At 44.8% G+C, this 24,346-nt stretch overlaps 1 protein-coding gene across 6 annotated transcripts in view; it reads left to right on the top strand.

The window, feature by feature from the left end:
* Positions 1–24,346, top strand: part of Irf2 (interferon regulatory factor 2) — a 108,546-nt gene that overhangs the window by 39,910 nt on the left and 44,290 nt on the right. For all 6 annotated transcript variants that reach the window (XM_085680287.2, XM_048455811.3, XM_048455814.3 and 3 more), the window contains one exon: positions 14,612–14,704. In XM_085680287.2, coding sequence (XP_085536413.1) covers positions 14,618–14,704 — 87 coding nt within the window. In that variant the 5' untranslated portion in view covers positions 14,612–14,617. The remainder of the gene's footprint in view (positions 1–14,611; positions 14,705–24,346) is intronic.

Raw genomic sequence — 24,346 nt, 5'->3', positions numbered from 1 at the left:
TAACCCCAGCTCCAAATGGGATGGAGACAAAGAGGACCTTGGAATCTTGCTGGCTTCCAGCCTGGCAAGAAGACATAAGTCTCAGGTTAAGGAGAGGCTTTACTTTAAAGGAATAGGCAGAGATCTGGTTTCCTGATACCTTCTTCTGGCCTCTGTGTGCACACAAGTACACACACCTGCTCACTTGTGCACACACATGGATATATATAATAATAACAATCTTTTAAAGAATCTAGTTGAACGTTGGGGCTGGGCAGGTGGGTCAGCAGTTGGTAGAGTGCTTGAGGCATGAAGCAACTGGGCATGCTAGCATACTTTTGTAATACTACTGTCCAAAGGGTAGAGGTGGATGGATCAGTTTAAAGTCACCCTCAGCTACATAGCAGGAAGCTCTTCAACAGCAACAACAAAACCCAGCAAAGTTCTCTGTTGCCGAGAGTTGCATCACACCCAGGGAACTGAGCCAGGAGAATCAGGAGCTTGAGACTAGTTTGGGCTATATGGTGACATAATGAGACCCTATTTCAAAACTAAAAATCTAACTTGTCAGATTAGTTAGCTATGAGCAGGACAAGATGGCTGGGCATTAGCATCCAAATATTTTGTAGTGCTATCAAATTCGTAACAGTTGGAATTCTTCTGGCCCTCATAAAACTTCCTTAGGAGGGGAGGTTCAAATCTTCCCCCTGAAAGCCAAGAGAATAAGTAATTTGGGTCCAGGCCAGACCGAGCACTGAGATGTTTAATGGTTGGGGTAGTTCTCAAACTTGGAATCAGGCGCTCTCGTGAAGTCCTTGTCATTTTGGAGTGGGAAGCAATATGGCTCCCTAGCTTCCTGTTTCTCTTCCTACAAACCGGCAGGAGGTGGAGATGGGCAGATAGGAAAGGGCTGGGTTCTTTGTTGGCTTTCAACACCTGAAGTAAGTGTAAATGTGAATTTAACGTCGGGGTGGTGGAGCATTAGACTTCTGTGGGACATAAGCTCTGGAAATAGCTCTCCAGGTTAACCGGAAAGAGGCCAGGCGGGGCACATGCTCCTCCTCACCTGCTCTCGAGTCCTTTGGAGCACCCGGAAGCATGCGCACTGGCCAGGTGACCCCGCATTAGGAAACAGGCTTCAGGGAAGCAACTGGAGAGTGTACCCAAGTGATGCAACTGGGGAAAACCCTCTCTGGTTCTTTTTCTCTCCCTGATGCTTAAAGAAAGGAGGGAGGAGAAAGGCTGGAGAGAAGGAAGGCACTTTTGCCTTAGAGCACAGGGAGCAGGGAAACACTGTTTTCAACACAGCCACAGGAGTAAATCTGTGCTTGGTCAGGGTGTGCAGTGGCTTCTGCGAGTCCTGTTTTTCAGGAAGGCACCAGAGGGGCTGGATAAAGGAAGTTGGGAAATGGCTTTCTAATCAATAGACTCAGTCCCTGGAGCTGGCACTGGGTTTGCTGTACTGTATTCCCCAGCCCCACCCATGGCCCCGCTGCACAGGTTCCCAATGTGGATGTGTGTGAGATGGTGACACCCTGCCCTGTGGACCCCAGTTTGGCCTGCAAGTGTGTATTCTTTCCCTAAGGATAAATAAATAAGGGTCTAAGATGGCTGCCCAAGCCCCAGCTTTCATCAGCAGCAGCTCCGGTCTCCTTGAACTCCTTGTTTAACCCTAAGTGCCTGCTCCTCCGTCTGTAAATTAAAGTCACAGCAGCACCTTCATGCTGTGGATGCGCTGGGCTAATGCTCCTAATGCCTATCACTTGCACAACGTGATTAAGCACTTGGACTGAGTAGCTGTTGTTATTATTCTTCTGCCCAGGGTGGGGAGGGAGATGCTGGACCTGACAGCTGGTGCTGTCTGCAGGAGCTTGTAGGTCTAGACCTGGATCATTTAGTTATTAACACTCGAGGTCCTCCACTCACCAACAGGTCGTGTTCTGAGAGGGCACTGGGCTTGGAGATGAGTCAGGTTCTCACTGTAGTACAGTCTCAATGTCAGGTGCTTAACCCGCCTCTTCTGTCAGCTCCACAAGGGTGCCCAGTAGAGTTACTTTGTTTCCCCCAGGTATCTGTTGGGTGACTGTGACAGGGGAAGGTTAGATATGGCCTGGAAACTGTCTCTCCTTCTTTGTTGACATGAATTGTCTCATCCATGCCTGCCACATTTGAGGTGTTAGATGGACGTAAGTGACTGGCAACTTTCTTCTTGGAGTGTGTAGATAAAGTTGATTGTTGCAAGAGTCTGCTGGGTAGAATTGATCTATGCTTAGGTGTGGTGTGGAAGAGTGCAGTCATATGCATCTACACATACAGAAATGTCAGCGCAGGCTTCCAGCTCCAGAGGGACCTTTGTCTTGATGGATTAAAGTGCAGAAAATTGAAACAGACTAGAAGGCAGTGTTAGCCTGTGTTAAGCAACTGTTAGAGGTTGTGTTGTAAGCTCAAAGGAAGGAGGATGGGCCCTCGATTGTGGGGTAGACCTTGTAGAAGAGATAGCACTTGACAGTCTGCAGAGGGCTGGTTGACTGGCTGGGCCTTTCCCAGAACTCCAGCCTCATGCATCTAATTGACCATCCAATATTATTTTGACTGTCCCAAGGAGATCTCAAACTGGTAGGCCAGAAACCAAGCTCGGCATGTCTTCAAGCCACATTGAGTTACAGAAGCTGAGTGGCAATGGCTCCCATCTTGTCTGAAAGCAGGAAAGGAGGTCACAGAGGTGCACAGAAGTTTGAAGGTGGAGGAGAGTTAGAAATTTAGAAGGAAGAGCCTGTTGGTTTACGCATTCTCCATGAAGCAACTGGCAAGACCATTTGCTGTCATTGAGGGTAGAGGTGAACCCTAGAATCCTGAGGTAGGCGAAAGCTAAAGGAACTTAGGTGAGAACAGAGAGGAGGAGCTGGGAAGTGAAAAGCAGGGGAGGCCTGCAGAGGAGGCCTGCAGAGGCTTTGAGAAATTGGTGGAGGTGATGAGCCATTCATTCAACCTATCATAATCGTTTGAGAATGAGCGAATGAGGCAAGGTGAGGAGACCCGCTTGTAGCGAGGCCGTGGTAGAGCTACTGTGTTGGAAGGTACGTGGTGCCAAAGAATGCTCTAGGGTGGAGAAGCAAGAGAGCCAGGTCAGGTCAAGGAAAAGTGACTTGGGGAGCCTGCGCTTAGTCAGCAGAGCTAAGGCATAGGGTCGCTAAAGTGGTTCTGGGAGATATTGGAGACCTGGGAAGGGTGCTTGAAGGTCATGGTAAGAGGTTTGGGCTTTTCCAGAAGGACCATGACAGCCTTGTTTCTGAGACTGCCAACTGTAATGAGGAAACAGACTGAAGGCAGAATGGCCACTACAGGGTTGCTGGGTGGCACAGATGAGGAAGGCTGGATGGGTAACCAGGCTGCGCTGGTGAGGATGAAGAGGGTATGGTCATAGGGCAGCCCCATGGGAGCAGACTGCCCACAGATTGTGTGGCAGTTGGTGGGAAGGCCGGGGAAGTAGCAACGAGTGAGGTCAAGTACAGAGGGGTCAGTCAAGAGTCAAAAGAGGAGTAGCTGTTTTCCCATGAGTGTGCCTGACCTAGGGTTTTTAACGTCGCCTTGGTCTCGGAGCTGCTCTTCAAGCGCGGTGGGACCTCTCAGCAAACACATGAGCATTGCAGGTTATGTGAATCTTCAGGGCCTGCTCTCTGACTGAAGAATTGCTCTTGTGAGGATGTAATGAGAGCCACTTTGTGGGATGACCATACCCCAAACTGGAGATACTCTAGTGTCTTTTGAGCACACATATGGAGACCCTAAGGCCCTTCTGCTGTGTGTTTATCGTGGTGATACAACAGTACCCATTATGACCAGACACCAAATCAAACCACATTGGGTACCAGAGGAGTCTGTGCCCAGAGACAACGTTGTTTTTTTTTTTTTTGTAAAATTGCTATGGTAGTTTAATATCTTCCAAGAGGACCCAGAACTCACCTACTTAGAAATCATCCAACTATCATCTGCATGACTCTCAGCTTGGGAAGCGTGTTTTGTGATAGTGCATTCTGGAATTTTAATTTCCTATGCATTTGTTTTCCATTAGTGATGAGCGCCACTCACCGTCAGCCTCCCCTTGTCCCATGACTCATTTGGAGATGTTTGTTAAACATCGGGGATGCGGAGGGCCATTAGATTAATGGGCACTAAGTGGCAGTGATTTGCCCGACTAGTGGCATATCAAAATTACTCCAGGATAATGAAAGTGATTCCTGCCCCCAAGCCCCAGAGAGTTTGCCTAGAGTGCAGCTGGGGGAATTTTCTTTCGAGGTTCGCCAGGTGATAATATCGCCCAGCAATTTTAGAGACTGGGATAAATGCAAAACAGAAAAGGTAACTATGGCTTGTGATGCTTTGGGGTGGCCATTTACCGAGTAATAGAATCAGTGATTGAATTGCTTTTCCCTTTATGGAGAAAACAATGGACCGGAAACTCGTTCTTTGTGCGTGTGTGTTTGTGTGTGTATGTGTGTGTATGTGCACGCGTAAGGTGTGTGTAAGTGTGCACCTCTGTGTACATGCATATGGAGTCAAGAGTTAGTCAGTGTCTGTCTTCCTTATCTAGCTTGTGTTTTGAGCTAGGATCCCCCTCTGAACTTAGAGCTGGTTCACCTAGGTTGGCTGGCCAGCAAACTCCAGGGATCCTCCTCTCTTTGCCTCCCAGTATGGAAATTACGGACGTATGTGTTATGCCTGGCTTTAGAGGGAAACCTGGGGAGCAGACCCTCATGCTTTTGTGGCAAATATTTTATTGCTGAGCCATCTCCTCAGCTTGGAATGCGTTCTTTTTATTTCTTTTATGTGTACCTGTGTGTGCCTGAGTGTATGTATGTGTACCACATGCAGACAGTGCCCACGGAGGCCAAAACAGGGCATCAGATCCCTTTACAGACAGCCGTGAGCTGCTCATGGTGGGCGCTGGGAGCTGAACCCAGGTCTTCTGGAAGAGTAACAAGTGATTTACTCCTGAACCATTTCTCCAGCACCCCCTGAAATGTATTCTTTAATGAATTGGACATATATTCTTTTAAAAGTTTCATAAAACAGTGAATTCAGAAATAAAGATGACGTTGATGAAGAGAGCATTAGGTTTTCCCCACTTTGGCACTCTGCTGAAATGTCAAAACATCTTTCTGGTTTCGTGACTGACAGCTGATGACTTACTCCCTTCGTGTTCCACCGGAAGATGTAGAGTAATATGTGCAAATACCACAGATGGAGAAATAGACATAGCCAAGTGTGAGGGTCTCAGAACCCTTAGCATGTCATGTCCTATTGTCTTGGCTCTGAATCTGCTCTTTATGTGCAAGCAAATGCCAATAAGTTTTTGTATATTCATTTTTGTCTCCCAATAGCCCACAGGTTACTAAGGATGGATTTATTTTTTCTTGTCTCCCTGTGTTCCTCGTTTGCTTCCTGTTTCCTGCCAATATTCTTTCTCCCTGTCTACACACCCACACACACCCACACACACACACACACAGTCTCTCTAAGTGTTCAGTCTAAATGCAATTCTTTTTAAACTTTGTCCATCATAGTATTAGTATCAACCAGTATGCTACAGCACCCTATATGCCAAGATACAAAATAGAAATTTCTTAAAATTATGTTGATTACTGTCTATTTGTAGAGCCCTCTTATCTTTTCTATTTTATACTTCAATGCATTAAAATGAAATTAAACTTGCTGATTGTAAACCAAGAATACCAATCTTAATGAGAACAAACAAGCAACCACAGATCCCAAACAGACTGCATCGTGTCTTAGTGGACTGTGGCCAGAGGTTTGAGAACCCCGTGGGTTCTGGAGTGGCCTTTGGAGGCAGAGGGCAGATTTGAACTTCATCTCCACCGCATCTTGAGGTCAGGCTAAGTCAGTGGCTACGAGAGGGTGATGAGACATTGTACTCCGGTGGCTTGTTGGAAGGCCTAATGAAGTTATGTATGGAAAGCTTTCGCCCGACCGCTAGTAAGTCCTGAAATGAATATGATATTGAAAACCGTGGTGACGTCACGGCTCAGCTTCAGCTCCCTCCCTGTTTGGGGACTTCTGCACTGAAGTTCTTACTGTTGCTGAGAAGCACACAGCAGTTTGTGTGAGGAGTATAGACTATCATATAAGAAATGAACTTATAAGAAATAGGGAACGCTTATTGCATGCTGAGGCAGAATTACTACTGGGAGTCACTGTCTTAGTCCTTTAACTTAACTGTAGGGTTTTTTTTTTCCTTTCCATTTCTGGAGGGAACATCTCCCCCACCCCCCTTTCTCCTCTCCCCTCATCCCTACTCTGCCTCCCTTTTAATTTTTCTTTTTAACTTATTACCATCTTTAGGAATGTGGCACCCTTTTAACTACTTTTACTCATCTCTAGAATGTAAATAGTGGGGTCTAATGGTTAAGGCTGTTGTGTGTGTCCCTGAAGAGCAACGTTAAATATCTAGGACTTGTTTTTCCTATGGTAGGTGACTCAGGAGCTTCCTTCACCTGTGATTTTGCATGGGTCAGTTTCTCTGTCCTCATCAGCCACACCCCCCTCAGCCCTGCTTTGACCCATTTCTTGTCTTCCTCATCTCTGCTGAACTCTCCTTCCCCCGGTATTTCCTCCCATCCAGTATGCTCTTCCTCCGTCACAATGCTTTCCTTGGAAATCCAATTAATAGTGATTTATGTATTCCTTATGAACTGGTTAACTTAGTTGGCAATTAATCACAGCCGAATCTCTGGTCTCCGCTACATCATTTTATTATGATAATTACAGAATTATTAGTTAGCCTTATGTGATTTATGTCTCACATCCTCAGCTAATTTATGGCTTCCCGGAGGGTAGTGGTCACGTCTGACATGTCTTTGAACACTCCCACCCACTACAGCACTTAGCAGAGTTTTCTGTGATACCATGTCGTAAGATCTACTGAGGGTAACTGGAGACCCAGACAGCAGGGCCTGAAGACAAGAGTGCCCAGTAGCCAGCACCATGAGAGAAACTCTTTCACCAATGGAATTAGATTGACACCAGCTTTTATCCCAAGAGCAAAAAATCCTGGAGGCTGGAAAGAGGGCCGGGGACATAGCTCTGTGCAGAGGGCTGGTAAGTGACAAAAGCCCCCACGAACACTGTTTAAAAATAGTGGAGCGGCAGAAGAACCAGGGCAGGACATGACTGTCGCCATTTTCCAGGACACAGGCTCACACTTCGCCCTGTCCTTAGACAGTGACCTCCTATCTTCTCTTCATCGCTTCTGGCTTTTACCTGTCCTGCTGTGACTCATACTGTAGTGAGCTGATAAACTGGATAGAAAATTCTGGAAGGCAACAGTTGTGTGTTTTTAAAATTTTAATCTAATCTCTCTGTACCTCTATCTCCATCTCTATCAGTATATTTGTTTTGAGTCGGGTCTCATTGTACAATCCATGCTCACTTTGAACTTAACCCCCCTGCCTTGACTTCCTGAGTACTGGAGTCCAGAGTCGTAGGATGCTTCACTATGCTTAGTCTGTGGTGGGAAGCTGCATGTTTCTATCTGAGTAAAAATGTCTTGATTTCATCTTTATTCTTTCAAGGAAATATGTCTGAGCATAAAATCCACAACGCAGTCGTTTCCTTTAATACTTTTGCATTATGTGTGCATGTGTGTGCGCGTGCATGCGTGTGTGCAGCCACAGAGCACAGCTGGCAGGAGTTACCTCTCTGCTTCCGTCGTGGTTTGATGGGGACTGAGCTCAAGTCATCTGGCTTGGTGGCCTGTGACTTTGCTAAACCGAACCAGCCCGAGAGTTTTCTCGAAGGTCTTCTGTCTTCCATTGTTTCTGTGGAGCAGTGACCTATAGAGCATACAGGTCTGGGATGTTTTGATGCTTTATGACCGTTCTTAAAAAAATTTTATTTAGGTGTGGTTTTTATTTGTGTCTGCCCATTTGGGGTTTTCAAATGTGAGTAGCAAAGGTCTGGCCATGGTCTCCTCCAGAAACGTTTTCCCCTCACTCCTTCTCCTGTCGGCACAGACTGTCAAGCTGCCCGTATTTTAAACCCTAAAGTGTTTTCTCCGTGGAGTTTATGGTCTTCTTCTTCCATGTTTTCACCTTTTTGTCTTTCGTTTCCTTCTGTATCTTTCCTTTGACCTGTTTTCGGTTCACATACTCCCCCCCCCCCCCGGTATCAATGCTATTTTTAGGCCCATCCACGAGTTCTAAATTTTAATGACATCCATTAATTCTATAATTAAAAATTTGTAAGTAGTTTAGCTAAGAAAAATTTTCCACCTTTGCCTTTTATTTCCTAAACATATTAGGCACAGCTGCTTTTTGAAACTACCCGAGGGCTGGGTGGGGTGCTTCAGGCTTTCAGTCAGAATCTGGGAGGCAGAGAGAGGTGGGTCTCTGTGAGTCTGGGGCCAGCCTGGTCTACAGTGTGAGACACTGTCTAAAATAAAGGTCTGAAGACATTGAGTCTATGTCTTTGTACACCACTATATCTGTTTAAGACCTGTGTCTGTATCCCACGGGCCTGTTTCCATTGTTCATTATTTCTCTTGACTTTCTGCTTGCTGCTGTTTATGTTTCTAGCTCTAGTGACCCAGTGCTGGTGATTGCCTATGAAGAGCTGCAGAGATCATGGTTAACTCTCGGATAATGTTATTTTCTTGAACACAAGATTTACATTTACTTTTTGGAAGCTCTAGTCTAGTTTAATTTGATTAGAAGTTGAGATGATTCAAAAGTGGGTTCCCATCTTTACTTGGTGAGTTTCCACTTAGTGGTGTGTGTGTGTGTGTGTGTGTGTGTGTGTGTGTGTGTGTGTGTGTGTGTTCAGTGTGTGTTCAGACGTGTGGAGCTGGAGTTACATACAGGTGGTTGTAAGCCGACTTGGGCGCTGGGAAAAAAGCCTTGGTCTTCCAAATAAAAAATAGCAGCAAGTGCTCTTAACTGCCAAGCTACCTCTCCAGCCCCACTGAGTTTATTACTTACAGAGCTTGGGAAAGCTCCAGGGCTTCCTTTTCCTAGCCGAGTGCTGGTCTTCAGTGGTTGCCTTCGTCACCTGAATGTGCCCCAAGTTCCGATCAGCTTCTGAGCCTCACAACCTCCTCCCAGGAGTCGGCACTGCCATTAGGATGGTTGGGCATCTCAGGAGAACAGAACATCAACATGATTGAAATTGTATTTTAGGCAGATGCATGTACTGGTGGCATATAACAAAGAGAAACGAAAAGAAAATGACAAAATGTCAGAATGTTAGAGAGGCCATTGGCCACCCTAGTGGACGGCTTTCTAGAGGAAGAAGTAGACCTGGGCTTCCCGCATCATATAGACTTGATGGGATCCCAGCTTCCCTAGCAGATTGCTTTTCAACAGTTCTCCAACCTACCCCTCTATAGGGAGTCGTATGATCTAATCAAGTCCCTCTCTCCTAGGGCTGCAATACTTAAATAATAAAACTCTACAAAACCTTAGTGGTAATACCCAGTATATCTGAAGCTAAGAGCAAAGGCAGTAATGGATAGTTTGTTATCCCCAGAATCACATCTCAGTTTTTTTAGCTGGAAATTAAACATGGTGGCTGACAGCACTGTTCAGGATCGTGATGACATTGTCAGCTTCATGGGGGGGAGGACACGCCATGGTGTGCTAATCCCAAGTGCCTTGCATGGCTTTATGCAGTGGCCTCAACAGCACTGATTAACCAAACAGTGGCTCCATCTTATTGTGGGTTTTGCTTTCTGTGGTTTCTATTGCCCTGGGTCAACTGTGTTCTGAAAATATTAAGTATAAAATTCCATAAATAGACATGAAGCTTTAAATCACACATTGTTCTGAGTGGTAGAAGGAAATCCCATGCCTATGGCTCTATCCCACCTGCTCAGTAAGTCATCCAGGTGTCCTGTGTATCCATGCTGTGTGTTACTTTGTCATTAGAGCCATCTGAGTTAGCAGATCAGCTGTCACAGTATTGTGTTGTCTGCATTCAAGTAACTCTTATTCTACTTAAGCTGGCCTCACAGGGCAAGGGACAGCGAGGCTAGCTATCAGTGGGCTTGCCGGAAAGAAACCAGAAAATATTTTCCTCACATTCAAAGATAAGAGCCCATTCCATGGTCTACATGTGGTGGTCGGAGGACAACTTTGTGGAATTCGTTCTCTTTTTCCACTGTTGTGTGCTTCCCCGCACCGAGCCAACCCTGTTTAGTTGGAGAAATTTAGCTTTTTGTTTTGTAGGTAATTTTAAAAGCAAGGATAATGTCATCACTTTTTTTAGAGGTAGCTATTATAGATTCTAGGGCACTTCTGTCGGAATGTAGGGCTCAATGCCTCCTCAAGGGACAGAGCTCTAAGAACAAAGCGAAGACGCGTTCTCCTTCAGCTCCAGTGTGTGACGGTCTCAGTAGGCATGCGCGTGTCGTATACAATGGGAGAAAAACAATGAAAATAAACACAGGAAGCTCTGAAACATTGGTACATGTTTCTTCACATATCTAAGTTTCTTTTGTGTTCCTGAAACGAAACACTTGAAGTTGTATCTTTATAAAGAAAAGGCTGGTATTAGGCTTGACATTGTGAAGGTCCAGGAGCATGAAGATGGTGGAGACCTTTGGCAACACAGTGACAGAAAGTGTTTGGACTTAAGATTGAGGGGAGAGGCAAGGCCTTCTTACAAAAGTCCTCCCTTTCTTATTCACGATTGCTTTTTATTTCATGTGCGTGGGTGTTTGCCTGCATGTATGTCTCTTCACTGTATGCAGTTGCCTGTAGAGGCCAGAAGAAGACATCAGATTTCTTGGAACTGGAATTACAGTCCGTCGTGAGATGCCCTGTGGGTGCTAGGAACCAAACTCTGGCCCTCTACGAGAGCAGTTGGTGCTCTTAGCCATTGAGCCATTTCTCCAGCTCCCTCACAACCACTTCCTCAGGAATTGACCTGTTCCAGAGACAGCACTGATCTGCTCATGACACTGGAGGCGCTGTAGCCTAATGACCTTGTAGAAGCCTTTATCGCTTAAAGTTGCACCAGCTCACCCTACCAAACTAGGAATCAAATTTCTATCATACGAACCTTTGAGGGATAAACCAAACAACTAGTATTTTGGCTAAGGAAAAGATAAACTTTAAATTGTGCTGAGCTGAACCCCTGCTAGTGGTGGACCAACAGACGGGTGAAGCACTAAAGCCTGGCAATTAGATGAATGGAACAGATCTGCCCGCCAGAAAGACCAGACGTTGTAGGATGCCACAGAATATGCAGGCTATTCATATGAAGCAATTAAAGGGCATCTGGATCCTGGCTTCTCAGAGCATGGTCTAGGGACCTAAGAGCTTATTAGTTTTCTCTCTGGCATTAGAGGATGTTGCACAGTGGCCTTCCAGGACCTGCTGTTCTCTGTCTTTGTGTTTTCTCCTTTCTGGGTTTATTCTTGGGGCTGCCATAGTGCAGACAGCATAGCTTAAAGCAGTGCCAGTGTGTTTGCCACAGTTCTACCCTGAGTCAGAAATCAAGGTGTTAACTGGGCTGTGCTTTCCTGAAGGCTTGAGGTTGAGGCTCTACCCTTGCTACTTCCCGATTTAATACTGAATTTACACAGGATGAAGTGACATACACCTTTAATCCCAGTATCCAGGAGGCAGAGGCATGCCAATCTCTATAAGTTAGAGGCCAGTCTGGTCTACAAATGGAGTTCCAGGACAGTCAGGACTACATAGAACGACCCTGTCTCAAAAATAACAACAAGATGGACTCACAGCCAAACACACACACACACACACACACACACACACACACACACACACATATATATGTATATATATATATATATACATACAACACTGATATGACTCATGCCTACATCTCGAAGTAAGTTTTTCTGACTGCATTTATTTTCCCCATAAGGCACAGCACAGACTCTGTGTGTGTGTTTGTGTGTGCGCGTACGTGAGCATGCATGCACGAGCGTGTGCACGCACATGTTTCGAAATACAACACAGTACTTTAGCACTGCTTTGGGGACATTTTAAATGACAAGGTGATCAACCAACAGCACAGAATAATTTAACATGTCATACTAAGTAGACTGTGGAAAAGACTGGTTTGTGGTAGGAGAGGGGCAGAAAGAATGTGGAGTGTTGCTTTGTTTGACCCCAGCTGGCTGCATCCATACCGGGCATCTTGCATTTCCCGCTGTGGCACACATTCGTAATGACTAGGAAAGCACTGTAAAGATGGGTTTTCCAATTACAAATACATTTTTAGTAAGATAATTCTCACGTGCAGAACTTTGAAATAATATGCACCAGCTCTACAAATAGGTTACTTATGAATGAAAATGAAAGGAGCTATACTGCGGAGATTTTGCACTGGAAACAGGGCTGCTCAGGTTTGTGTCTTGCACTGCCCTGCCACCGAGTTTAGGCATGCCAGGACTTCTATTGCCACCCCAGAAGAAGAATCTGCTTCTACCTATTCATGACTCCTGTGACTGTCCCTAAGTTTGCTCTTCTGTCCCCACTTCATGTCTTGAGATCTTCTTCTGAGGGGACATTTGAGTAGGTTGCGGTCACCACTCCGCAGGGCACAGCTTTTATGGGGGCAACAGTGTGTGTAGCTTTCCCCAGTGTTTCCAGAGCCCTTTGGTAACTCCATGCACCTATGCATAGGGTTCTTCGTGTTTCTAAATTTCTTCTTTACCGAGTCCTGAATCCTTTAAGAATCAAGACGCCAGAAAGTGTTTTTCCCATATCCAACTGCCAGACTCTCATTTTCAATCAAAGATCTTTGAATGGATGGATGATGAATGAATGAGTCAGTGAGGGAATGAATGCATGGAGGGAACAGTTTGGGATGCGTGAAAAGCAGCTGTGTCGGCGACCGCTCATCACCATCACATGTCCTTTTGTAAGGTCTCTAAGGTGCCCATTACTGTCTCAAAGAATGGCCACCTGGAGCCCGCAGATGTTGCACAAGGCCGCAGTTCCGGAGCAGCTTTGCCTGGCTTGCTTAGAACTTGTGTGGCCCTTGTGTCGAGCATTGAAAAGCCAAGGCAGAACTTGGCTTTACAGAATTACACGTTTTACTCGAAGGAGTGGAGTTCATCCTCTCAGAGAGTTCACGATTTGCATGGGAAGCGAAACTGTGCACAGCTGAGGAGTTTATAGGCATAAGAGATGAGATGAAAGCCAGAACTTAAACAGCTGCCCTAAAGCAATGTCTGCTTCTCAGATAATCAGAGTAAGGACTGTGGGTGGGTGTAGGAGCTGGAGGAGGAAGGGCGGCTTCAGGCTGGAGTGATCTGGAATGACCTTCAGGAGAAGGAGTGTGGAGCTTAGGTCTTAGGAGACACAGAAAGATTGACAAGGCCAAGGAGGAAGGGGGAGTTTGGTGTGAGCAAGAGGCACAGTGGGCTTGAGCTTTGGGAGGGGTACAGAGAAAAGATGGGCGGTTCCCACGTACAAAGGTGAGGCCCTTGCTGATTCACGTAATGGTGCTTGTTCTTGGCATGAGCTAGGGACAGAGCATAGCGGAGAGCTTGGCAAGATAGAGGGGAGAATTATGAGGCTTGTATCATAATTGGCCCACATTCATCTTTATGGGCTTTTCAGTTAAGTTTGGAGGAAAAGGGTGAAAGAAATGAGAGGACTCCAGGTTGGAGAGGGGACCATACTGTCACATTGCCTGCAAAGTCTTGTAGAGTGGAAGCCCGAGTTGGTGCCATCTTTGCTTTCAGGTGTCAGGGTGAATGTAAATTTACAGGCATAAACATCATGAAGACGCAGGGGTAGAAAGTTGGAAGTGACTTTATCCATGGTCCCATGGTAGCTGTGTTTGGGTGGGACAAGGAAAGACTACCATCAGGGGAGTCTGGTAGGAGTGGAGAGAGACATTGTGTGGCCTGGTGGGGGACAGATGTGCCAGCCATTGCAAGTGCTTTGCAAAGGGAGAGCGAGCAAAGGGCAAAGACGTGCGGCTGAGCCAGAGCTGGGAGACTGGCGTTGAAGAAGAATGCTGGGTGGAGTGGCTAAGAGATGGCACAGGGTGGGTGGAGAAGTGAAGGTGAGAACAGGGCAAGGGGCCTGTGATCTTTGTGATCACGGTGATCTAGTCAGAAGGCATGACTAGTCGGTAACACACCTTTAGTGAAACCAAATTAACCAGAGTTTTAGTGCCAGTGTCGAGAGGTCAATTGTTTATACATCTGGATCCTCCAAGGAATGTGTCGGTTACCATAGTTTGCCTCAGAACTGTTTGCCTGGCGTTTGCTTGGCGTTTGGAAGGTGAAATATTGGTCCTTGAATGTCTGACATGTTGACAGTTATGCTACACGTCCAGTTTAGAGAGGATGGAGTGGGTAAAGCTTGGCTTGAGGCAAAGTCACTAAGAGGCATGTGGCACACCACGCCCATAAAACTCTCTTCACCGAGAGTCAGCATAGAGACCGTCAGGCCTGGTCCATTTTGCTACCCATTGAAAGATCAGGTTGGGTGAAGGAGCAGGTGACAGCAAAGCTGAATCTACCAGCTCCTCCTAGGAAAGGATCATGGCGGGGGTGTAGAACGTCATGGTGCAGATAAGACAGCCAGACAGCCGCAGAAATACCTATTGCTCTGTTTCTTTTCTGCCACAGGGTACCATGCCGGTGGAAAGGATGCGAATGCGCCCATGGCTGGAGGAACAGATAAATTCAAATACGATACCGGGGCTAAAGTGGCTGAATAAGGTAGGTATGTCGGCTGTGTGGGTGCGTGTATGCATGCATGCATGTATGTATGTATGTATGTATGTATGTGCACTGTTGTGGGAATGAGAGACAGAGAGAAGAGGAGAAGAGAGGAGAAGGGAAGGGGGAAGGAAGGGAAGGAGACATTACTTGTTGAAAGTGCCCACAGCAGTACCAATAAAATTGTATTCTGAATCTTTTGCTCATTTGTACAGAAACACCCAGCTAACAATGATCACAAAACATATTTTTTTCATGTCAAAAAGGTTTTGGTCACATTTCTGAAATAAATGGGCTACAGAGAACGGCTGAATTTAGGGAGGAGAAGGGATGGAATCCAGGTGATGGACACCTTAGACATGAAGGAGGATATAAAGATAATTGTTTTTCTGGGTTTCATTGATTTTATCTTTTTTATGATGGATAAGTACATAAAAATACAATGGAGTGGGGAAGGATAAAATCCACTGTGAAGCCCCACAGCTTCAGCACGGCTGCCTTTTGTTTTCAGAAGGCTTTGTGAAGCTCCTTTTGTGGTTTCTCCGCTGACCCTTGTCCTTCCTCCCCTTCCTCAGGTGCCATCTTTGCTGCTCCAAGGGCTCAGGCACTAAAGGACAAAGGGGCTTCATGGTGGTGTTTGTTTTTGTCTGAGTGGAGGATCTTAACCTTTAAAAGGTTCTTTATTTCAAGAACTTTTGCTCTCTTTCCTTAAAAACAAAACAAAAAACCAGTACTGTCATGCTGGGTGTGGTGTTGCTTACCTTTATTTCCAGAACTTGGGAGGCAAAAGCAGCCTGGTGAGGATCTCTGAGTTTGAGGCCAGTCTGGTTGACAGGGTGAGTTACAGTCTTGCTGGAGGCACAGCAAGACTCAGTCTAGAAAATAGACACAAAAGTACTGTCACGACTTGAAACGCCGTTTGTATGCCCACTTACCCTAAATAAGTAGTTATTAATCATTTGCATTTCCCCAAATACGCACATGCGCACACATGCATATGCACACGCACACACATGCACACTTACTTTGTGAACTGCAGCACTCTCAGCTTACCTAGCTATTAGGGGTAAATGAAGGAGAGATAATGTGGGCAATTTTACTTTAATCAAAAATGCATGCTTACAGACTAGAGTAGTGGTTCCAAACGCTGTGACCCTTTAATCCAGCTTCTTATGGTGTGGGACCCCCTACCATAAAATTATTCTTATTGCTACTTCATAGCTATGATTTTTCTACTGTTATGAATGATAATATAAATATCCGCTGTTCAGGCTATCTGCTGTGTGACTTCCGTGAAAGGGTCATTCAACCCCAAAGGGGCCACCATCCCACAGGCTGAAAGATACTGGTTCAGAGTAACAGCTACGTAGAATACGTTATGGCTTCTCTAAAGAGCCCCAAGGGAGGATTTTTTCCTCCTTCCACCAAGAACACCAACCATTCGGAGCAAACGTCTCTTTCTTCTTTTCCACCCTGTTCCCCTCGTCTTCTTATCTGGAGGACATGGTGAATGAGTTAATGAGTCAGGTTTTATTTTCCCACCAGGTATAAGAGCTTAAAGCCAGAGAGAGATCGTGGCCTGCTTTTAATGACTGAAAAAGATACCGTGAAGTAATTAAAAAAAAAAAAACCAAACAAATTTCTGGTTTTGTTTTATCTTTTTAGATCCCGCCAAAATTTTATTCTTTCTCTTGCCCATTTATTTTGAATTTAGTATGGCTGCAGTTGGCTATCTGCTTGAGTCTTTTCTATAATAAGGTGGACCACAGAGGAAATAGAAATAAATAAACCTCTTACTGGCTTCACTTGTTCTATCAGGTACTGGAACGTTTGTGGCAAGCAATACATTTTTTTTCCAAGCTTGCAATATCTATAGTTAGTTGAGGTTTAGGTATATAGTTAGTCTCTTCTAAAAATACAAACAAGAACTCAGGTCACCCTTGATTGCTCAGCGAACAGCAGTACAGGCATGGGTGAAAAGAAAGAGGGTGGTAATTCAGAGACAGTGTGGGGAGATGCAGGGGAACAGATAATAGCAATGGCAGTTGACTTTTGCTAAGGGTTTTATGCTACTTCTTCTGCTAAGCAAAGCATTGCATACATCAACTCACTTAATCCCTGCTCTGGGAAAAGGCTGTAGACCTTTCCTGCTGTAGACCAGGAAACTGAGGTGTAGAGAAGTAAGCGGGACTCAATTCTCAAGAAAAGCAACTGATCTCTTTCTGCTATTTCTTTTTCTAACCTGAGTTTTCTATTCTCACTTTTGGTTTGTCCTGAACCACATCTGTGTGTGGAGAACGTGGGTTATCGTTGTTCCTTTTTTGTCAAGTAGTCACTGACAACCTGTAGTTCGATGTTCTCTGCAGGAGGTTGACCAGTAGTCTGTACCTTCAATGACCCATTTCAACCTCTAGAACTTGGGCACATAACTTTATTTGGGGAAGACCTTTTAGATGGAGTAAGGACTTCAAGATGAGAACATCTGGACTATCTGCCTGGGCCCTAAAGTCAAGGGCAGGTATCTTTAGAAGACACAAAAGAACACACCCACACAGAGAAAAAGCTTCGTGAAGACAGAGGGGATGCAATGAAGCCACAGGCAAGGGACTTCTAGGTCTGGCAGAAGCTGCAAGAGGGAGGAAAGACTCTTCTAGAAGTTTTGAAAAAAAAAATGAAAGCCTGCTAACACCTTGATTTTGGATTTCTGACTTTCAGGACTGTAATGGAATGTATTTCTACTATAAACCACCCAGAGTTTGGTCATTTTTTAAATAATAGCCCTAGGAAAAAAGTCTACCTATCAGTACTTCCTCCTCTATGAAGAGACCTTTCCACTGCCCACCACCCCCAATGGTGGTGATAAAGAGGCCATGTGCTTTGAACTCTGCCTTGTTCATATTTTTCTGCTCTAGGGCCAGAGATAATAATTTCTCATTGTATAACCAGGCGACCCTCCCTGCTAGGCTCCCTTCTCTGTCTCTTGGCACCACAATTCTCTTCCTGAAGAAGAGGAGGGAAGGAGACCTCCTTGTCATCTTACGGGTGCTTTTGCTAGGACTGGATCTGAGGCCATCTGACTGAAAGGAGCCTGTCACAGACTCTGGCTACCTGAGTTTCTCAGGACAGCATTGACACAGGAGTGCCTAGGGTCTGAGGGTCCCTGTTAGGCAGTGACCCATGAGGGCTGGGGTGCGGCAGCTGTGTGTCTGTGCACATGGAGAGTACAGGCCTGAGCTGGGTCAGGGTATTTTCTGTCCCTACCTAAACTCCCATGGGGATCTTTTTATAGGTCTTCTCTAACTTAGGCTTGTTGGCACTCATCTGCCACCGAGAGTCCATTGTTTTTCCCTCACAAGCACTTCCAGAACCCTCTTGGTATTTTGAATAGTTTGAGGCCATTCCAAAATTTTGTTTCTTGTTGAAGATTGTTGGGATTCTAGGTAAAGAAATGTACTAGCCCTAAGACTTTGGGTCCAACTTGTTAAAAGTATACAAACAAACACACAAAAATCTAGAAGCTTCTTTAAGGAACTAGGATACTCCTATCAGACCTGACCTACTTCCCAAAACAGCACTAACCCATTTGCAAGGGCAGAACCTATGATCTAATTATTCTCTGTTGGACCCCCATCACTTAAAGATTTCATCATCTCAACCCATCCGCACTGCAGATCAAGACAGCCTTGCAAGAAACACTCAAGCCACATCCAAAACCATAGCAGTTGATACTCAGAGTGCCTGGAAGCTGTTGGTACAGGGCACGGCTGTCCTGATGATTACTCTATGTACAGTGCCAGACACAGTGCCTGGACAAGTAGGAAGCTCTCCATAGAGGAGCTTGTGAGCCTGTGAATGAAGGTAATAGGCCCAGATTCATGGGGTTGGCTACTCTTGTGTCTATCTCCAACAGAGTCCAACCTCTGTAGGATATTCTTCGACAGACACAAGTAGGTGATTAACTAAGTCTTAATTTGTTTCCATTTTCCACTTCTAATAAAATTGAAGGATCTCTGTCATGCAGTGGGGTTCAACCGCAGTGGAAGAGTCCAGACGAGCATCTAGGCTAGGATGTTGCCAAAGCAGCATCTGTATCACTTGTGCATGAGGCCCCTGGAAGGACCGTTTACTTTTTACGACAGTGTTTGCAGATGACATAGTCTGACTGAATCATATGTCGAGAAGGAATAGGAGGCCAAATTCTCATATGTCCGGATCTGGGTTTCTTGCTACTTGCTTTATCTTTCCTGTGTGGATAGGGAGTGGTATTTTAAAGCCATTGGATGATGGTGTACATCTGTAAGATTTAGGATATTTTCTTACCTATATACAATATAATTGTAAATTGAACAAAGTAAATTGTAATTTTTCTAGTATCACTGTTCTGCTTATATTCGGATCCCTTGTGTATTCCCAAGATAATTTTTAAAAATAAGTTATTTTTTGAGCTTATAAATATAATTACATCACTTCCTCCTTTTATGCCCTCCCATTTACTCCCCCCCCCCACTCTCTTTTAGGCTTGTGGCCTCTTTTTATTCAATTGTTTTTTATATGTCCATTCTTAAACACAAAAATTCAACTTACTTAGTCAGTATGTTACATGTTATGTATGTTTTCAGGATTGACCATTTGGATGACCGATTGGATAACCGGTCGGTGTGTTCCTCCCTGGGGAAGACAACTTCTCTCATTCTCAGCATTCCTTAGGTGCCCATGGCTCTTATCTCGGGTTGAAGCCTCCTTAGCTTTCCCCCTTCCACATTAGCACATCCATTGGTGCCATCCTTGTTCAGACAGCCACGTTGGTGAGACTTCCTGGCTGTGCTTTCGGACATTTCTAGGAGACACAATCTCACAGCAAACTCCCTATTCCTCTGGCCCTTACAATCTTTTTTCCCCCTGTTATGCAGTGATCCCCGAGTCTTAGGTGCAAGAATTGTGTGGTTGATGCAGCAGTTAAGGACTGGGTCCTCCAACTCTGCCTTTTTTTTTTTTAAATATTTTTAATGGTTTATTTAACTTTTATTTTATGTGCATTGGTGTGAAGGTGTCAGATCCCCTGGAACTGGATCTCCAGACAGTTGTAAACTGCTATGTGGGTGCTGGGAACTGAACCCGGGTTCTTTGAAAGAGCAGTCAGTGCTCTTAACCACTGAGCCATCTCTCCAGCCCCCCAACTCTGCCTTTTGATTGATTGTTTTCTGTAGCGGTGTCTGTCTGTTGCAGAGTTTCCTTGGTGGTGGATGAAAACTACACTTGTCTGTTGGCATTAGAACAAATATTTAGGATGTAGTTAGTGATTGTGCTGGTTTAGCAAAGTGGAGGTTGCAGATTCTCCTTGAAGATCCTGATTTCACTATTCCTGGGTAGTTGCCTGCACTTTCAGTACTAGTCATGATTTCCCTCTTGACAAGTGGGTCTTAAGTTCAAAGTCCAACTAGAGATCTGTTGGTTTCCACCTAGGTATTCTGTGCCACTACAGAACCTTTAGGGTTAGCACATAATTCTGGTCGTCCTTGTGCTTCATAGGGGTCAAAACTGGGCAGGGTTTTTGGCTGCCTCCCTCCTTTGGGATGACACGTTCTGATTCCATGAGAGCTAGTTTCCAGGGAGAAAGCTTTCAGGTCAGAGCCAGCCAGCTCAGGGCTTCTGGATCTTTGGTCTGAAATGTATAGTGTCCTAAGCAATAGGGACTTGGCTTCCACTTTAGAGCTGGGGTGGGGTGGGGTGGGCAACTAAAGGCAATAGCAAGAGCCTATAATGTTTGGGGATCTCTTAGACAACCCTGACCAACAACTCAAAAGAGGGTTTCTTGTGCCTGTTGTTGGAGTTTTTTTTTTTTAATTTTCAGGTGGTCTGTCTCTTGGGGGAAGGATTGTCATCCCAGATGGGAAATTTTCATTCAAACTATGTATGTATATCTACATACCAACATACATTTATTATTCTTTGCAACATGCATGCAAACTTTTTGCAACAGCCAGAGACCACTGCAGAAAACAATCAATCAAAAGGCAGAGTTATGGAACCCAGCCCTAACTGTTGCTTCTACAACACAATTCTTGTACCTAAGACTCGGGAATCATTGCATAAGAGAGGGAGGAAAGATTGTAAGAGCCAGAGGAACGGAAGTTTGCTGTGAGATTGTGTCTCCTAGATATGTCAGAAAGCATATTTTTAAGTAAATAGTCAATTGTATGGTTCCTTGTGGCTTTTTCTCAGAACCTTTACTGTTATTTTACCCTCCTCTATCCTTCTGTGGCATTTTCCCCTCCCCCTTTCTAGTTAAAGTTTCCATGTTTTTTCCATTCCCCCCTTCAATCCCTTTTACCCTGCTGTTCTTCTCTGTTGCTATCTTGCCCCGACCTCTGCATTGGTCCATTTCTACCTTCCTGGTTTCCGTGGTTACCCCATGTTACATACCCACACCCGAGGAATCGGCGCTAGAAACCTCGGATGAGAGAGATCATTTGATGCTTGTCTTTCCAGCGCTGAGTTACCTCACTCTGTACGATCTCTTCTAGTTCCATCCATTTACCTGCAAGTTTCATGATTCCGTTTTTCTTTACAACTGATTCCCAGAGTGGATATGGATCACATTTTCATTGTCTGCCCATCGGTTGAAAGATATTGATGTTGTTTCCATTTCCTAAGTGTTGTGCATAGAGCCAGAGTGGACAGACTGACAGTGGACAGACTGACAGTGGACAGACTGACAGTGGACAGACTGACAGTGGACAGACTGACCACAGTATCCGTGGAGTAGGCTGTGCCATGGGGTGGTGAAATTGGGTCACATAGTAGATCTGCTTTTAGCTTCCCCACAGTGATTCCCAGAGTGGTTGGACTAGTTCGCCGTCCTCCCAACAGTGAGTGAGGGCTCCTCTTTCTCCACATCCCTTCTCCAGAAGTTTTTTGTCAATTGTTTGTTAACCTTTGCCATTCTGACTTTGGTGAGATTAAATCTCAAAATTCTTCTGATTTGGATTTTCCTAATTGCTAGGGATGATGAACATTTTTTTTGAGATATTTCTTAGACATTTTTTTTTCCCTCCTTGAGAACTGTGTTCAGATTCAGGTTCATTTTTTTTTGAATTGTCTTTTGTTTTGTTTGACTCTTTTATTTTTGAGTTCTCTATATATTCTGGATATTAAACCACTAGCAGATGTATTGCTGACAACGATTTTCACCATGCTCTGGGCTCACACTTCACCCTGTTGACGGTTATTTCAGTTGTATGGAAGACTTTTAGTTTCATGAAGTCCCACTTTGTCTCTTGTTGACCTTAATTCCTGGGCCAATGAAGTCCTAACCAGGCAGTCATTTTCTATACCTCTATCATGTAAGTACTGGCTATGTTTTTTTATAGGAGGCTTAGATTTTCAGGTTTGAGCTAGAGGTCTTTGATCTGTTTGGAGTTCAGTTTTTGTGAAAGGTGATAGATACTGGTCTAATTTCTTTCTTTTGTGTGTGGGCAGTAAGCTTCCCCAGCACCATTGTTGAAGATGCTTTCTTGACCCTGTATCCTGCCACATTGCTGAACTTACCGTTTCTAGATGTTTTCTGATAGAATTTATGGTATCTCTAATATATAATATGCTGTTTGTAAATAGAGATGGTTTGACTTCTTCTTTCCTATTTATATCCCTTTAATTTCCTTCTCTTGCCTTATTTTGCTCTAGAAAGTGCAAAGGAATGGGGATAGTGGCCATCCCTGTCTGTTTTCTGATTTCAGTGGGATTGATATAAGCTTTTCTTCATTTAGGATGACATTGTCTTAAATTTCTCACATATAGCCTTTATTATGTTTCTTCTAGCCTACTTTATCTAGGACTTTTATCACAAAGGCATGTTGGATCTTGCATCTATTGCGATGATCATGTGATATTGTCTTTAAGTCCATTTATGTGGTTTATTACTTTTATTGGCCTGTGTATGTTGAACCATCCTACACCTTAGGTATAAGGCCTACTTGATAATGGGGCATAGTAGTTTTGGTGTATGTCTGTGTTTGACTCTCAGGTCTCTTCTGACTGTGAACAGTAAGTGCCCTGTTTTGGCTTCCTTTCTTGTCATTGGCTTGTGGGAGAATCCAGGCTAGTCCTGGATTTCTCTCTATGGTTAATTGTAATTTTTTGAGATCTTTTATTTAGGAGTGAAGGAGGCAGCCGCTGCTGAGTCCATCATTTCTCTCACAGCTCTGTGATTTCTGTTCTCATTGTTGATATTTGTGGTAGAGATCCTAGACCAAGGCTCCGTGGCCACTCCTCAGATCAAAGGACTTTCTCTTTTCTTCACTTTGAAACAGGCTTGTGTTTATAAGGGCTATCTCTGCACAGGGTAAAAAGTCCAAACAGAAGGAACAAACCAGTTAGAACATCTTATCAGTGTTAGGGGGAAATGAAGCAAAGAGAGACGACAGAACTAGTTTCCATGGGGACCAAGGTATGTGCGGTTCCCCTTGCTCAAGAGAGCCCCAGGTGGTTTTCTCAGCTCAGCCAGTTCTTCCTCAGTTGTTCAGGTCTGTTCATATGCACACATGGGAGGACTCAGGAGCAGTCTTTCCACTCAAAGTGTGTACAACCACTGTGCATGCAGGACTAAGGGATTCTGGGCCCCTGGAGTCTGAAGATACCTCAGGGTCTGCGCAGACAAATAGTAGCACAGCTTCTGTTCATTGACGTTCAAGAATCTTTGATAAGCTGCCTGTGTAAAATCTCAGTTGAAAAATGAATCTTGGGTTTGGAGAGATGGTTCAGCAGTTAAGAGAGTATACTGCTCTTGGACAGGACTTTACCTCAGTTCCCAACACCCACATCTGGTGACTCCCAACCAGTTGTAACCCCAGCTTCAGGGGATCCTCTGGATTTGCACTGATATGCACATATGCTTCCCCCCACAGATACACAGACACACAGACACACAGACACGGACACTAGTTCAATTCCTGGCACCCACATTAGGTGACTCCCAACTAGTTGTAACCCCAGCTCTGAGGGATTCAATACCTTATGGACATGAATTTATGTACACATATGCTATCCCTCACAACACACACACACACACACACACACACACACACACACACACTCTAGTTCAGTTCCAGGCACCCACATTGGGTGGCTCCCAAACAGTTGTAACTCCAGCTTTGGGGGATCAAATGCCCCCTGAACCTGCACGTATATACTTATATACTATCACACCAAACACACACACACACACACACACACACACACACACACACATTTTTAAAGTATTTTTAAGCTCCCAGATGCATTTATTTAGCAGTATGAAAAAGTAATTAAAAGTTACGTGTAGTCTTTAAAAAGCTTACCCCTTTGACTGTTTTAGAGCACACATTTCAGAGACGTTAGACACCTTCACGGCCATCGCCAACAATTCCTTCCAAACCATTTTTCACCCCACCCAAATAAATCGCCATATTCATTAACCGGTCACTACCATTTCTTCCTTCCCTGGTTCTTGGCAACTGCTGAGCTGCCTTCAGCCCTCATAGCTTTGCTCTTCCTGGTTGTTCCATATAAGTGGGGCCATTTCATGTTTGTTCCTTTGTGTCGGGGTTCTTCTTGTCCGTACCATCTCATACAGTTCACCCATGGGGTTGAACATGGGGCTGCATG

Source organism: Myodes glareolus, chromosome 23 (assembly GCF_982192425.1).
Source record: "Myodes glareolus chromosome 23, mMyoGla1.1, whole genome shotgun sequence".
NCBI lineage: Eukaryota > Metazoa > Chordata > Mammalia > Rodentia > Cricetidae > Myodes > Myodes glareolus.
This window is presented reverse-complemented; position numbering and strand designations above follow the sequence as displayed.